This window comes from Vulpes lagopus, chromosome 20 (assembly GCF_018345385.1).
Source record: "Vulpes lagopus strain Blue_001 chromosome 20, ASM1834538v1, whole genome shotgun sequence".
Taxonomy (NCBI): Eukaryota; Metazoa; Chordata; class Mammalia; order Carnivora; family Canidae; genus Vulpes; species Vulpes lagopus.
Window position 1 is genome coordinate 14,013,430 of NC_054843.1, and position 17,290 is coordinate 14,030,719.

The following is a 17,290-nucleotide window of genomic DNA, read 5'->3' on the forward strand; positions in this document are numbered from 1 at the left end:
GATGTTTATAATTAAATGAGAAACTTGAGATTCCAAAAAGTATGCTTGTTTAAAAATAAGAGCGTAGCAACTATAACCCTATATAGAAAGCACAGCTTTAAACCTTCACAGGACTAATCAACACCACAAAACTCGTGATAAATGACCTCCTAACTTAATGGCTTAATGCTGTGCTCCCATGCTGTGTTTCTTATCCTAGAATGTCCCTTTCTTTCTCATTTCCATACATCCCTTTCTCCCCCTTCCTTCTGTTTTTTCCTCCATCTTTCTTTCACACACCCTTTATCTTGGTTTTAGCCTTCTAAACTGGCAATACTGTCAAACCAAAGAAATGTTTCCATTTGTCTCATTCATTAAAGTTGACTCAACACCAAAGAAACAAACAATCCAATCATGAAATGGGCAAAAGACATGAAGAGAAATCTCACAGAGGAAGACATGGACATGGCCAACATGCACATGAGAAAATGCTCTGCATCACTTGCCATCAGGGAAATACAAATCAAAACCACAATGAGATACCACCTCACACCAGTGAGAATGGGGAAAATTAACAAGGCAGGAAACCACAAATGTTGGAGAGGATGCGGAGAAAAGGGAACCCTCTTACACTGTTGGTGGGAATGTGAACTGGTGCAGCCACTCTGGAAAACTGTGTGGAGGTTCCTCAAAGAGTTAAAAATAGACCTGCCCTACGACCCAGCAATTGCACTGTTGGGGATTTACCCCAAAGATTCAGATGCAATGAAACGTCGGGACACCTGCACCCCGATGTTTCTATCAGCAATGGCCACAATAGCCAAACTGTGGAAGGAGCCTCGGTGTCCATCGAAAGATGAATGGATAAAGAAGATGTGGTTTATGTATACGATGGAATATTACTCAGCAATTAGAAACGACAAATACCCACCATTTGCTTCAACGTGGATGGAACTGGAGGGTATTATGCTGAGTGAAATAAGTCAATCGGAGAGGACAAACAGTGTATGTTCTCATTCATTTGGGGAATATGAATAATGGTGAAAGGGAATATAAAGGAAGGGAGAAGAAATGTTGGGAAATATCAGGAAGGGAGACAGAACATAAAGACTCCTAACTCGGGGAAACGAACTAGGGGTGGTGGAAGGGGAGGAGGGCGGGTGTTGGAGGGGAAGGGGTGACGGGCACTGAGGTGGACACTTGACGGGATGAGCACTGGGTGTTTTTCTGTATGTTGGTAAATTGAACACCAATAAAAATTAATTAAAAAAAAATTAAAAAAAAATAAAGTTGACTCTCCTCTGTGCTTATTTTTAAGAGTAGTTAACCATTTCTATTCATTTCTCTTAAAATGCTTGCAGTTTAATTAGTTTTGTTGGTATTTTATTTAATTTTAGATCAGATAGACATCTTTGAATGAAAGGTTTCTTTTTTTATATAAATTTATTTTTTATTGGTGTTCAATTTGCCAACATATAGAATAACACCCAGTGCTCATCTCATCAAGTGACCCCCTCAGTGCCCGTCACCCAGTTACCCCCACCCCTCACCCACCTCCCTTTCTACCACCCCTAGTTCGTTTCCCAGAGTTAGGAGTCTCTCATGTTCTGTCTCCCTGTCTGATATTTCCCACTCATTTTTTCTCCTTTCCCCTTTATTCCCTTTCACTATTTTTTATATTCCCCAAATGAATGAGACCATATAATGTTTGTCCTTCTCCGATTGACTTACCTCACTCAGCATAATACCCCCCAGTTCCATCCACCTCGAAGCAAATGGTGGGTATTTGTCGTTTCTCAAGGCTGAGTAATATCCTATTGTATACATGGACCACATCTTCTTTATCCATTCATCTGAATGAAAGGTTTCTAGTTCCATTTAAAATTTTGGAATCTCAAGGGGCACCTGGATGGCTCAGTCAGCTAAACCTCAAACTCTTGGTTTCGGCTCAGGTCATGATCTCAGGATTGTGAAATGGGAGTCCTGCATGGGGCTTCTTGCCCAGCATAGACTCTGCTTGAGATTCTCTCCCTCTCTCTCCCCTTCTGCCCCTCCCCCACTCATACATGCTTGTGTGCTCTGTCTCTCTAAAAATAAGTAAATAAAAATATTTTAAAACAATAAAATAAAATTTGGGAATCTCCATGTTATAATGTCTTTTTGATCAAATATGCCCCAAGGCACACGATTTCAAGATGATTCGCAAATATGGCCTTGATGCAACTTTGCTCACAACTGTACATATCTGGTCTCTATAGTCATTAGTGTGTTGCTCTTACAGTGTACTTTAGGAATCCTGAGTTTTTTCATCCTGTCTTAATCTCTCAGACAGAGTGAACCCAGAAAGAATGACATTCTTACTGGCTTATAGTGGACTGGTGGTAATGTTTGTGAAAAAGAATACAAGCATTCTTAGTACTGCTTTTATTATTTGTATTTCTTGACAATTGAAAATATGTGATCATCACTTCAAGAACCAAGATTCTGCTGCCTGGCTCCTTAGGACAGGAAATAGAAAAGCACAGTATTTTGTCAGTATGAGACGCTAAGGAGTAGGATGTGGCCAGGCCCTGCAGCACTGCATGGTGATTACTGGATTACTGGTGAAAATAGTCACCTCCATCCTATATATGAGAAAGGAATGATCTATGTCTCTTTAGTAAATGAATAAAACATATTCAGTCCTGTCTGTGCAAAGGAAAATCAATTTCACTTTAATTAGATAACTGATTAGTGAAACCTCAAAGGACTCTGCTGGGTTGTTTTCCTCACATACTGCACCCAATGGAAAGGGTTTATAAAGTTCCTTAGGAGAAAATTCACTCCAGTTCCTCATTAAACCCAGGGAAAACTGAAGTTTGAGATAATATCTAATAAAAATCTTAAAATGCTTTCCCCCCACACTTTAATGACTACTTGTCCTTGTTATAAGTTAAATTGTGTCCCTCAAAATTCATATGTTGAAGTACTAAACCCCAGTATTTCAGAATATGACTTTACAGGAAGATAGGGTCTTTAGAGAAGCAATCAAGTTATATAGTGAGGTTATGATGATGGGCTGCAATCCAATATGACCATTATCATAAACAGATGAAATTTAGGCACAGAGATATTCATACATAGAAGGAAGGATCTGCTGAGACGCAGGGAGAAGATGGATGCATATAAGCCAAGGAGAATCGCCTGGAACAGGTCTTTCCCTCACCGCCCTTAGAAGGAACTAACTGAATGGGAAGAAATCAGAGAGAGAGACAAACCATGAGAGACTCTTAACTCTGGGGAACAAAATGAGGGTTGCTGGAGGGAAGGTGGGTGGTGGCATGGGGTAATTGGGTACTGGACATTAAGAAGGACACATGATGTGATGAGCACTGGGTGCTATATGCAACGGATAAATTATTAAACACTACATCTGAAAATAATGATGTACTATATGGTGGCTAATTGAATTTTTGAAAAGGAATAAATAAGGATAAAGGAATAAATGAGGAAAAATAAAAAAAGAAGACTCAACCCTGCCAATACCTTGATCTAGGACTTTCAGCCTCCAGAACTGTGACATCATGCATTTCTGTTGTTTGAGCACCAGTTTGTGGCACTTTGTCAAATTAATATACTCCATCTGTCAAAAGAGAGTCCTATCTCCCCAAGAATTGAATTACCACAATGATTGGTTCCCTTTGCCCATGCCTATCAGGTTTCTGCTGGTTACCAGGGAAACTTCCAGCCATCCTGTGCCCACTTATGAGTATCCTTCCTCACATCAGTCTTTTCAGGGGATGGGACTGTGAGCTTGGGGCTGTGGACTCTGTTTTCTAGGCCAGAGGCTGTGGATCGGGGAACTTCCCCACCTCTTATGATGAATTGGGCTTCTTTGACACTCCTGTTGTTTCTCTGGGAAAGGTCAGTCACCTTTTTCCTGACCAGTATGTGTTCAGAAGTCTATAAACCAGCATGTTGCATTTCTAAGATCTCAAACAATGAATTAAAAAAAAATATTGCTAAGGAAGTACTAGATCTTCTCAAGAACCACCTATCCATTTCTAAGAAATGAAACCTTCAAAAGCCATCTTCTGTCATTAACTGAAGCATTTTAATTCATCAATAATCTATGCTACAACTAGAAATCTACAAATCATTACTTCCAAAATTCTCTCTTTATTCCATACTTCACCCCCCACTTCCTTTCCTCTTCCTTTCTTATAACACAGTTAATTTTCTCTACTTTCTAGATCATCTCTTTCTAGTATGTCACAAAGGAATAGAAAGATGTTAGCTTATTTTACAATAATTTGCTTAACTTAACAGGAATCCAGCTCATGTTTCTATTTATTTACTTCAGTGTGTTTATGTATCATTAATCAGTTTTCTTTTGCATGAAAATGCATTGGTCCTGCTTTCCCTAAGGTATATCAATGATTTAAATGCAAGGTATAGAGTTTCTGGAGAATATGCAAGCCAGGTGCCCCAGATATTGAAATCACTGCTATAGTTAGATTTTTAATTATGTCTCCTTTTTCTCTTTTTTACTTCTCTTGGTCTCTTTCCAAAATGTGAGTCCCAAGCAAGATATATTTTTTTAAGCCCAGCAATGATTAACTTCTCTCCATTCCTAGTGAGATAAAGCAGAGTGCAGCTTAAGAAATGTGCTGAGAAAAGATCTTTCTTTTGTGCTACATGCTCCATTTGAGACCTAAGTGTTATCTCAAAGAAGCAGAATCCAAAGTCAACCTAGGATCAGAATATAGTTCTTGTCATCCAGAAATATATTTCAGGCTCCTGAGAGAGTCAGTTTTGGAAAATTTGGGAATGGATTTGCTACTAATAATCAGACTGTAATGACCTCATAGACTTTAGTCATTTGCTCACTTGTTTATGTATCTATACATTAATTTGTCTATTCAGAATTAGTAAATATCTATCCTGCTCAAGTAACTCATGCTTATGCGAGCAGATGAAATAAATAGAATAAGTGAGTGAATGGAGTGAGTGAATGAATGAGTGAATGAATGAATGTAAAGAATGGAGTTTAGAGTGAGACAAAAATGAACTTGAATCTTCATTTCATTACTTAGGTGAAGTGATCTTATAAAAGTTTTGTTTGCCTCTGCTTCTGCATCTGGAAAATGTAAATGATAATGTCATATATTTCTTAGGAGAAATAATTTAGAAGTGCAAAATTTCTGGTATAGAGTTTTTTCATACATATTGACCATATGTTGTTTCCTTTCTATCTAAGTTCTATGTTACCCCTTTTCCCTTTGTTTTGATCTCTCTTCCTGGAAATCTCTATTTTACCCAGGACAACTGTTTGGATGAAATTTTCTCAACTTTTTTAGTATTTGCATCTGGGATTTCCCCCAATGAGCTTGCTTTTGATTATTAGCAGTCTTTAATTTATCTTTTTATGAATTTGTATGCTCATAATCTATGACATGTCAATTAGAAATTAAAGTAACTTTCAGGTTTGACTCACAGTAAATTAATGAATGTTTTTTAACCAAGGGGGTCTTGTCAGAGAAAAAGCTAAGAAAGCCTTCAAGGGAGCCATTATTTGAAGGAGATCTAAAGTCCAACCCTTTGGAGTTACAGTTGAAGCAAAAGAAGAAGGATATATTTTAGAAAAGATAGAAGGATTTGTAAAAGATTAAACAATCAGAATGGAAATTTTATTTTTTTTTTATTGTTGGGGAGATAGAAGATTAGAGTATCATTGAAGCCTAGGGATGGCATGAAGTTGTAATAGATCTTATTGATTTTCCTGGTTTGGATGAGTAAAGCATAGACAACAGTGTAATTAAAATTTATTTTTAACAGCACTGAATAACAGAAAACCAAAAAACAGATTGTGAGCATGCCTGAATCCTAATCATTCCAATAGATCTCATTTTGTTCTCCTAATATTTCTTCATTCCTTACCCTGCTTCCAGTCTTTCACTCTACCATCTTATCCATCATTCTTGTTACTGAGGCAGTACAGTTAAGAACTAAGAGTAGACTCAGATAAAGCTATATGGTATATGGTCTCTGCTACATTGTAGATCATCTATAAGAGGATATAAATTATTGCAGAACTGCTGTGAGTTAAATAGGATAATTTATATGTACCATGTATAATGTTTAGCACATGGCCTGGGCCCTATAAAATTATTATTAAATATTACCCACTATTATTTTATTAAGAGAGAAAATTTAGATTCTGTATTGTCATTCAAAATTAATCATTTAACTCTCTATATTACCTGCATATTAAAAACAAACAAACAAACTAGAAATGCTTTTAGGTATGTTTCTAGTTCCAGAGAATTCTTCAAGGCTTTCATATAGCTTGAATGAGTTAATGATAGCTAACTCAGTGATGTCATAGTTAAGATATAATTACAAGTATAATGTGTAAAAACTCACATCTTACAGCAAATGGCAAACGTAGTTTTACAACTTTAAGTCAACAAATACATCCTAACAAGTGTGGTTTCCTGTAACAAAGATTCATAGTCTCATGTTTCAAGTCAAGAGTTCTTAAAACAATTATACTAAACATTTCAATATTACCAGAAATCAATTTGTACTTTTGGTAAGTAAATACATAGAATATATCTGTCATTATGATAAGATATAGAGCATATATAGATTTAATTTATATTGAATGGTACTGGCTTATGAATATCTTTAACCATTCTCTTTTATAAATAGACAAAAGTCTTGCTTAAATGGTGTTTTACCTTTTCAAAACACTTGTGTTGAGAGAAATTTTGATTTCCTTTAAGTGCTGTTGAGATTTTAAAGCTTGTGATTTTAAATATAATTTAATCCAGAATGACTCAAAGATATTAAAATACCCATAAGTTCCATATTATTAATATTATTGAAATAAAAGAAGAAATAATAAATCAACATAAGGAGTAAATAAAAGGATGACAAATAATTACATTTTTCTGATGAAAGAATTGTCTGCTAACACTTTAATGTCTGTCTGATAATGCCTTATTTGCTGGTATTATATAATGCCTTAATAACTATCTGTTACAGTTAAAACTATAATGTTTCCACTTGGCTAAGTTGTGGTGTCCAGTTATTTGTCAAGCATCAATCAAGATGTTCCTGTAATTATCATATAAATCAGTAGATTTTGAGTAAATCAGATTACTTCCATATTGTGGGTGAGCCTCATCCAATCAGTTGAAAGCCCTTCAGAGCAAAACCAAGGTTTCCTGAAGAAGGAATTTTTAAGGCTGCAACATAGAAACCCTGCCTGAGTTTTCATCCTGCCATATTATGGAATTCAGACTCACGACTTCCACCACAGGATGAATTTCCAGCCTGCTGGCTTGTCTTATATATGCTTCAAACTTATCAGCCCCACAACCATACAAGCTAATTTTAAAAAAATAATCTCTCTGCTTCTGTACACACACACACTCACAAACATATATGTCACATATGTATGTGTGTACATATACATATTTAATATAAACATACTATCCATACATACACATGCACATATGATTGGTTCTGTTTCTCTGGAGAACTCTAACACACTCTCTAAGAAATAGATGACTTTCTTCATGTTTGCTATCAGTATCCTCTAACCAAACTGATCATGTATTTCTTGAATCTTCCTTTTACTTCACTAGGGAGGAATGTACCTTGTTTAATAGTTGTTCTTTGGCAACTATTAAACAACAAAATGCAGTCATATGGAAACTGATTTGGAGACTGAATTATCAGAAAGTAAATTTTACCTTAAAGTCATTGAATTTCACAACTGTCAAGACCTTCAGCACCCATCTGGTCCTGCCTCTGATCTATGTAACAACCTAAAATAAACTGCTGTAATTCAGTGTTGTTTCCACCATCATACACTAAAACTCACCTTTATCAGTATAAAAATCAGATACTGTAATCTGTGGTTTCACACACTAGCATTCCCTTGGTATGTTTGGTAATATCTGAGTCTGTAAACTCTATCTGTATTTTGTTCAATTCCCAGTTAGCCTGTGTTTCTCTTTTGTCTACAGTGCTGAATTTAAACAATAAGGAACATAGAAGTTGAATGTAATACAGGACTCCCTTTCCGGTCCCTTAATTTTTGTTTAAGATTTCATTTATTTTTATTCATAAGAGACCCAGAAAGAGAGGCAGAGACATTGGCAGAGGGAGTAGCTGGCTCCTTGCAGGAAGCTCTATGCGGGACTCCATCCCAGCCCCCTGGGATCACGCCCTGAGCCAAAGACTGACACTCAAACATGGAGCCACCCAGGCATCCCAGGTCCCCTAATTTTTGTTTTCTAGATTATGCACATCTTTGAAAACTTTCAAGATGGGGATTTGAGAACTAAAGTTTGGAAACAGATAATGAGTTGGATATTTTCTAATTCTCATAGAAAAACCAGCTGTATTTATCAATTGACCAGGAGACTGAAGACTAAATCTCCACCAGATAAACGATCCAGCCAACACCCAGGTAATGATCTTTACTTGCAAGGTGAAACCTATCACCACATTCTGCACCTAAGAAACCCACAGCTAAAAGAGGCACTGCGAGCAAAGTAGGGTAGAAAAGTGACCATGAGTGTCTGCATAAAATGATGGAAAGGAGAGAACTAGGACATCTGTTCAACTGGAGCATGTATTCTGCTTTGAGGCTATCAAGTTTAATAAGATTCAAAAGATGTTTGATTTCCTTAAAATACTTTTAATAAAGAGAAACAATAAAATTTCATTTGAATGAACATCTGAGAGGGCAGGTATATTAGTATCATGGTAGAAATGATTAGCATGAAAATAAAACAAATGAGATAATACATATGGGGTTGTTGGTTTTTTATCTTCTGGATTCTATTGTTACTCCAACTCGTATCATTGAACTCACTTTGCTTTCCAGCCAGAATGGCCCTAGCAAAGTTTTATGTTGTCCATGTGGTCATGAGACCGGTCACCACTATTTCTGCATTTTTTTTTATAACACAAGCAGATTTATATGACCACTGTAGCTGGATTCTGAGGTCACTTGCCTGGACACCATAGGTGAAATGGGAAAACTCCTTGACAGATACCCACTAACAGCTCAATCAAGAATAATGAGACATCCTGGATAGCCCTATACTTATACAAGAAATAAACTGACAATTAAAAACATTTCAATAAAGAAAGCAAAGTCCAAGCTGAGTTGGCTTCATTAGAAAATTATTCAAAGCATTTGAAAAAATCTACATAAAATATTTGGGAAAAGAGAAGCATAAATACTTTCCAACTAATTCTATAAGGCCAACCTTACTTTGGTAGAAAACTAGACATGGACACTGTCATAAGAAAATCACAAACCAATACCCAAATGCCATAATAAACAATAGGCATTTAAAAAACCTTAGAAAATATGTCAGTAAATTTACTCCAGTAATGTATTAAAAGTATAATACATCATAATCAAGGATGTTTTTCCAAGGAATGTAAAGTTGATTTATTTTTTTAAGATTTTATTTATTTATTTAAGAGAGACAGGGAGCCAGAGAGAAAGTATGAACAAAGGAGAGGGGCAGAGGCAGAAGCAGACTCTCCACTGAGCAGGGAGCCTGATGAGGGGCTCAATTCCAGGACCCCGGGATCATGATCTGACCCAAAAGCAGACACTTAATCGACTGAGCCACCCAGGCACCCTACAAAGTTTATTTAATATTCAAAATCACCTAGTGCAATTTATCACATTAAAGGATTAAAAACTCAACTATATAGTAATCTCAATAAATATGAAAAAGTATTTGGGAAAATTCAACATGCATGTACTCATCGTGAAAGCTCCCAGTAAACAAGATTTAGAAGAGAATTTACTAGACCTAATAATTGGCATTTACAAAACCATACTATTAGTGTCATAGTTAAAGAAAAACTGAATGCTCAGGAAAAAGGCAAGGGTATCTGCTTTGACCGCTTCCATTCAGCATTGTATTGGATGTTCTACCTAATAAAATAAGACCAAAAGCAAAGAGTCATACATATCTAAAGGAAGAAAATTATCTTTGGTAGATGACCTAAGACCTGAAATAATTCACAAAAATCTGCTAGAACTAATAAATGACCTTCAACAGTCACAGGATGCAAAGTCATATAAAAATGTAATTCTATGTAAAAGTGATGAACAAATAGGAACTGAAATTTTAAAGTACTACTCAAAATAGCACCAAACCCACAAAGTACTTAGCTATAAATCCAACAACATGTTTTCAGGGTTTGTATAATGAAAGCCAAAACACATTGATGAGAGATATTAAAGAGTATTCAAATGAATGAAGAGATATATCATGCTCATGAAACAAAGACTATTAGGATTTCAACTCTCCCCCAAATTGGATGTAAGTTTGACATAATCCTGATGAAAAAAAGCATCAGGTTTTGTGTAGAAATTGGCAAATTCATTCTAAAATTTATATGGAAATAAAGAGGAACTCAGATAGGCAAATACTTTTGAAAATGAAGAACAAAGTTTGGGGATTTACAATCTGATGTCAAGGCTTACTATACAGCTATAGTAATTAAGGCATGATAGTATTGGATAGAGATGTGCATTAATGGAACAGAGGAGTGACCCTAGAAATAGTTCTATACATATATTATTAATTGACCTTTCAAAGGTGTCATGGTGATCCAGTGGGAAAAGGGCAGTCTATTCAACAAATGATATCAGAATAATTGGACATCCATATGATACACGCAAAAAAAAAAAATCTTTGACTCAAATTTTGTACCATATACCAATTATTTTTTTTATAAACTGAATCTAATCAAAACAAAATCCGTCTGGTCTTCAAAACACTTCAATAAAATGAAATGACAAGACACAAGCCACAACCTTGGAGAAAACATCTGAAAAACACCTGTTTGATAGAAGCCTTGGATCTGGTATATATTACAACTCAATTATACAAAGAGAAACAACTCAAATAAATTTTTTGAATAGATACCATTGAAGGAGAAACATGGAAAGCAAATAGCACATCAAAAGCTGTACATGATTATTATCATTAGGGATATGAAAGCTAAAATCACATGTGACACCACTACATGCCTCCTAGCTAGGCAAAATTATAATGGATAATGGTAATGATAATAATAATAATATGCATGGTGCTATTGAGGATTTGGAACAACTGGAACTTTCATAGTTTGCTGTTGGGAATGCAAAATGGTACAGCCACTGTGGCAAATGGCATAGCAGTGTTTTTGTAAGGCTAAACATGCAGTTACCATGTAAACTAGCAATCCCAATCCCAAGTATTTATCCAGAAAAAAAAACCCAAAACTTTTGTCTATGAAGAAGCTTGCATGTAAATGTTCATGGCAGTTTGGTCTCTAATAGCCCCAAACTGGAAATCATCGAAATGTCATGGATGGTGTGAGTGGAGAGCATACATACAGTGAAATGCCACTTAGCAATAAGAAGGAAGGAGCTATTGAACTGTACAATAACATAAATGAATCTCAAAAGCAGTGTACTCTGTGAAGGAATCCAACCACAAAAACTGTGTAATGGACAATTCCATTTACGGTGCATTTCAGAAAAGACTGTAAGGCAGAAATTCAGATATATGGTGGGAAGAGATTGACACAAATGAGCACGAGGAACCTCTGGGTGATAATGGAAATGTCCTGTATTTCCACTGTGTTGGTGGTTACATGACTATACATTTGTCAAAACTCATTGAACTGTATACCTAAAAGAGGTGACTTTCATTATGTGTAAATTGTACCTCAATAGAGCTGAGCTTTAAAAAAAAAAATCAAACTGAGTGGAGAAGTATATTTACAACATATGGAAGATGAGGGCATAAAATAAATAATATACAAAGACTCCTAAAAAACTAATTTGAAAGGGGAAATGACTCTATAGAATAATTGATAAAAGGTAATAATAAAAGAATAAACTTGAATGAGCCTGAGTTATATAACTAGCAAATGATGGAATCAGCATTCAAATCCAGTGATTCTGAGTCCAAGATCCCTGCTCCTAATTACTGTACTAAAATTGAAAATGAAATTGAAAAATACCTAACAAGTCTACTTCTAAGTGTTTATCTGATGGAAATCCTAGATGTAGGCCTAAGTACAAGTATGTTCTTTGTCACATGATTTGTGATAGTAAGAAATCAAAAATAATAAGGAAATAGATCAATAAAATTTGGTATTATGGAAGAATTCTATACAGTAATAACAAGAAAGAAACTAGATCTTTATATTATAATAAAGTGCTTATTTGCGTGAATTCTGACAATGGTTCCAATCTCCGGGTTCAAATCCCATTTCTGCCACTTACTACATGAGTGGCCATGGGCAAGAAACTCAACCTGTTTGTCTCAACTTGATCATCTCTAAAATAAGAACAATAGCAATATTTACTGAATAGGATTGTTATGAAGATTCGAGGAACTAATATTTATAATAAAGTGCTTAGAACAGTGCCTGGCACTCAAAAGCGCCACTGTGGTGATAATAGAACTATACCCAAATATATAAATATCAACATATATATATTTTTAAAGGAATTTTTTAGAAATAAAAAAGTATTCTTTCATAAAAAGACATTTACAAATATATGTGCAATAAGACTGCATTCTTACAACGTAAAACAATAATAGAGAAACAGGGGTGCTTGAGTGGCTCAGTCAGTTAAGCATCAGACTCTTGACTACAACTCGGGTCATGATCTCAGGGTCATGGAATCAAGCCCCACAAGTTCTGCACGCAGCAGGGAGTCTAAGGATTCTCTTTTTCCTTTTTGCACCTCTCCCCACCGCTCTCTCTCTTAAATAAATAAATGAAATTTTAAATAATGATAATAATAATAATAACAACAAAGCAATAAAGTGTATACACTTATAAATATGTGTGCAGAAAATTTCCTGGAAGACTCCTTCAAACTGAATGCATTAGTAGAAAGATAGGAAAAAGCAGGAAACTGAGGTTGGCCCACCCAGGGATCATATCTGTAGTGTTGTATTTCTTTAATTGAGAGAGAGAGAGAGATGAAGCAAGTACGATAAAATGGTAACAATTGGAGTTCAGGCATTCTAGAAAACCACTCTAGAGTTTGCTTAATCACTCTACATATTCTTTTTTCCATTTTCAAAGTGAATCAGGCAAAGGCAAATGTCAGAAGATCAGCGAGGTCTGGAAGCAGAATCCAGAAATCAGCTACACTGGCTTTTTCATTTAAAATACAAGTTATGGATGATGCAGTTCTGCAGACTTAAAACATTTAGTCAGTTTGAAGCAGGAAGAGACTTGGGTTATGTAAGAGGAGCGCCAGTGCCCAGAGAGTCTAACAATGGGGTAGGATGACCTCTGGGAAAGTAGTGGCTCATGGCCATCTTGCTTGGTACTTGGGCCAGAAGCCAGAGCAGAGAGGTTGAGTGGTTTTCTTCTCCTTTACCCACAGATGGGTCTTCCAGCCTATACTTAGAGATAACCTTTAACAGACAAATCACTCCCTCGGTGAGAGAATTTGGAAAGTAAAATCCTAGTGAGCAATAGCTGTTAGGAAGAAGAACCTTTGCAGACAGGGCAATAAAAGGCCCTTGTAGGTCTTGAGGAGGCAGTTTTGAGAATATAAGAAAGAAGTGAAAGGGAAAGATAAAGGTATAGGCTGGAATATATGATTTATTTTATTTCTACTAATATTCACCTGATTTGAAAGGTATTCAAAAATTTCTGAAAACATTGCAAAAGGGGACTGTCAGCGTAAAGAGTGAACTCTATTAAAGTGATGACCTGGAAAAATAATCATGATTCAGGTAATTCAGGTCATAAAGTTCCTTGTGGCTACTGAGCCCTCTAATGCTTGTTTGTTCTATGTACTATTGGTATTTTTCCATTTCCAAAAAAGAAAAAAAAATTGCAATATAGCATTTTTCTTTTGACATATCCAGATAGTGATTTTTGTTTTCTTGAAATTTTGCCTGTGTTTGTAGAGTACACAGAGCATTTTATTAGTTTCAGGATCCACTTCTGAACTATTAAAACCACTCTAGTTTTGTTTTGCTTTTTCTTCCTTACAGAGGAACACATTTATTAGCATTTCTGAGTTATTCACTAGTATCTGTACAAAGTGCACGAATGACTAATGAAAAGTGTTAACCTAATTAGGAATGGGTGTGGGGCGATGTTAATTGGAATTGACTTATTCTCGAGTTATTTTAATGTTAATTCCCAGGCATGGGGAGCTGGCCTGAAAAAGCAAGATCTTTTTTATTTATTTATTTAGTTTTAGTAGAATCAATTATTAATAGGGAGAGAGAAATATTGTGCATTCTAAAGGAGTTTAAAGGCTGGCATTTTAAGGAATCCCATGTGTTGGGGATGGCACATATTTCTTCAGTAAATTTAATAGGTGTCCATTCATAAAGCATAACTTATTTTACTTCTGTGAATCAGAGTGATGGTTTAAGTATTGCACAAGGGCACTTCATGTGATGCATGCCACACTTTGGATTCTGCATGGGAGAGATAATCATAAAACAAAGTAACTAAGTGCTCCGAAGCAGCGTGCTTTGGAATTCAGCAAGTTAATTTTCAGGTAGTTAAGGAGCTTTCTTTTCAATGACAATTGTAAATGCCATTCCCCTTAGTTAAACCAAATAAAATGTCAGATTCTAAAGAAGATGAATGGGCACAAACCAGATAAGAAGAAGCCCTTTTTCTTCTTCCTTTTTTTTTTTTGTGTTTTTTTTGGTTTTTTTGTTTTAGTTTTGTTTTAGTTTTTGTTTTTGTTTTTCATTAATCTAAGTATGGGTTATCCAGATTCTTTTCTCTTTCTGGGCTAGAATGTATAATATATTTTAAATGGATAAAGATCAGTGATGCATGGAATTCTGTTGAACACTATTTAATGCAAATATTCTTAGGAGAGGTAAATAAGGCTTTATTGGGCTTTTATATCTTAGTATAAATAAACTTAATAGATTCTTTTCTGAGACAAGTTAAAGTTAAATTTGCTTTTATATTTGCAGAGTATTCAGATCTTGATGCTGCATAAGGAGACCATGGTTTGAGCTTCTATCTTTCTTAGCAGTTAGCAGGAATTTACTGAACTTTCTTTGGCCTAATTTTTCAATGTGTGGGTTGACCACAGATGTCAAAGACCCATGTAGCTCTAATGCTTCAAGTTAGCTGCTTCAGAAAATGTTAGACGTTAATTCCTGAAGCATAATTTCATATATAAATTAATAACTGCAACTAAGAATATGTCCCTTCACCCAGAAATAAAACCAAGTAACAACAATAAAAACTGAGTTGGTTTAGGGCATAAGCAGAGAATAATGCCTGGTACAAGATAGGCTTCTCAGAAAATACACACAGAAATTCAGTTCCAGCAAACACTTCCTTTTAAAGTCTCACTCAAAGGATTGTGTTTATTGTTTCCTGGAAGACCATCCTCTCGGGACACCTAAGTGGCTCAGCAGTTGAGCATCTACTTCCAGCTCAGGTTATGATTCCAGGATCTTGGGATTGAGTCCCACATCAGGCTCCCCGCAGGGAGCCTCCTTCTCCTTCTGCCTGTGTCTCTGCCTCTCTCTATGTCTCTCATGAATAAATAAATAAATCAGAAGAAGAAGAAGAAGAAGAAGAAGAAGAAGAAGAAGAAGAAGAAGAAGAAGAAGAAGAAGAAGAAGAAGAAGGAGAGCATCTTCTAAGGAAGCCTTTTAGGCTTCCATTCCCTTTAAGGAAGTCCAACGGCATGGTCAGCAGGGATGATATCCATACCCCTTAATTCAAGATATGAGAAAGTCAAGTGTATCACAGAAAAGGCAGGCTGAGTGCTTTGCCAAAGAATCCACAACTTAATTAAGTTAAATTAACGGATATCAGTAATTACATGGATTAATTCAAAGAGAAAAGAATAAAAGGTTCACTGCTATACTGCTAAGTATAGTTAGTATTTGGAGAAATCCATTGTGATATACTTGTGAAGAAAAGGACAAAGTATATTGAATAGTGACCACTGATGCTTCTGCTAGCCTTAAGGAAATGAAGGATAAGTTTATGCAAGTCCATTTGGTGGAATAAGGACTCACGGTCCACGTGGATTAAAAGGGGGAGGATATTCGGAAGTGTGATGACATAGGACTTCAAAGGTCAAATCACAGAGAATTCCTGGGAAAAGACCTGAGTAGCTTCTCCCGAAGTGTATCAGAGTGATTAAAGCACAATTAACTATGTGAAGATGTGATAAATTAGAGTTAAGCAATAACCTAGAGAGGCATTCTTACATAGGGTGACAAGTGAGGAGGAGGGAGCATCTGGACGGTGACACACCCACGTCCAAGAGTATATATAACTTGGAGTCCAGACCATGGCATTGAAACTCAGAGCATCTCCTCACTGCTCCTCAGCTGAACTCACATCTCCTGCCAACATGTCCTACAGCTGCTGCTCTGGAAACTTCTCCTCCCGCTCCTTTGGGGGATACCTGCGCTACCCCAGCTCCTCCTGTGGCTCATCCCACCCCAGCAACCTGGTCTACCGCACTGAGGTCTGCTCTCCCAGCACCTGCCAGGTGGGCTCCTCCCTCCACACTGGCTGTCAGGAGACCTGCTGTAAGCCCACCAGCTGCCAGACATCTTGTGTGGTGTCCAGACCTTGCCCGACGTCTTGCTACCGCCCAAGGACCTCCAAGATCTGCAGTCCCTGCCAGACGACTTGCTCTGGGTCTCTGGGTTTGGGGTCCAGCAGCTGCCGTTCCCTGGGCTATGGATCCAGAAGCTGCCAGCTGACCTCCTTGGCTTCTAGGAGTTTCCAGTCTTGTTACAGGCCAACCTATATATCAGCTTTCTGTAAATCAACTTGTTGAGTTTCCAGACCCTTTGAGTAAAATTTTTCAGCCTCTACTTAGAGCTGCTACCATAGAGTTTCTCAGGCATGTTAGCTAAAGCCTCTTATCACCAGCTCTTCACCCTTTGTCTGGCATCAAATACCAGCTGATAGATTACTTCCTTCAGACAGTGAAATTAATGAATGACCACAATATTAAGTGTGTGCCTACAATTTTAAACAATTGGCTCAGAACTACATAGATTTTTCTTGCAAAATGTATGGAGGTCCAGTTTTGTTTGACCTAATAAATTCATTCACTGTTGAATCTGATATTTTGCATTGTTCTTTATTGATTTTCAAAGTCTGATTTGTAATCTATCTTTTGGGGCCCCAGACCCTCGGAATACTTTCCCTAGGAAATGGGTTTGGATTTCCCTAGGAAATGGCATCAGCCTGATCCATGGTGAAATTCTCTGGGCAGTGTACTAAGAGTTAATAAGTGTGCATG

The 17,290-nt window shown here is 36.5% G+C and overlaps 1 protein-coding gene across 1 annotated transcript; it reads left to right on the forward strand.

Annotated features, from left to right (window-relative positions):
- Positions 1–16,384: 16,384 nt before the first annotated feature.
- LOC121479587 (keratin-associated protein 13-2-like) lies at positions 16,385–16,819 on the forward strand. The gene has a single exon (XM_041735300.1). The coding sequence runs from the start codon at positions 16,385–16,387 to the stop codon at positions 16,817–16,819; it is 435 nt and encodes a 144-aa protein (XP_041591234.1).
- Positions 16,820–17,290: the final 471 nt, after the last annotated feature.

Excerpts from the sequence above, each read along its gene's own strand:
- LOC121479587 (XM_041735300.1), top strand. The coding sequence starts at position 16,385 with ATGTCCTACAGCTGCTGCTCTGGAAACTTCTCCTCCCGCTCCTTTGGG.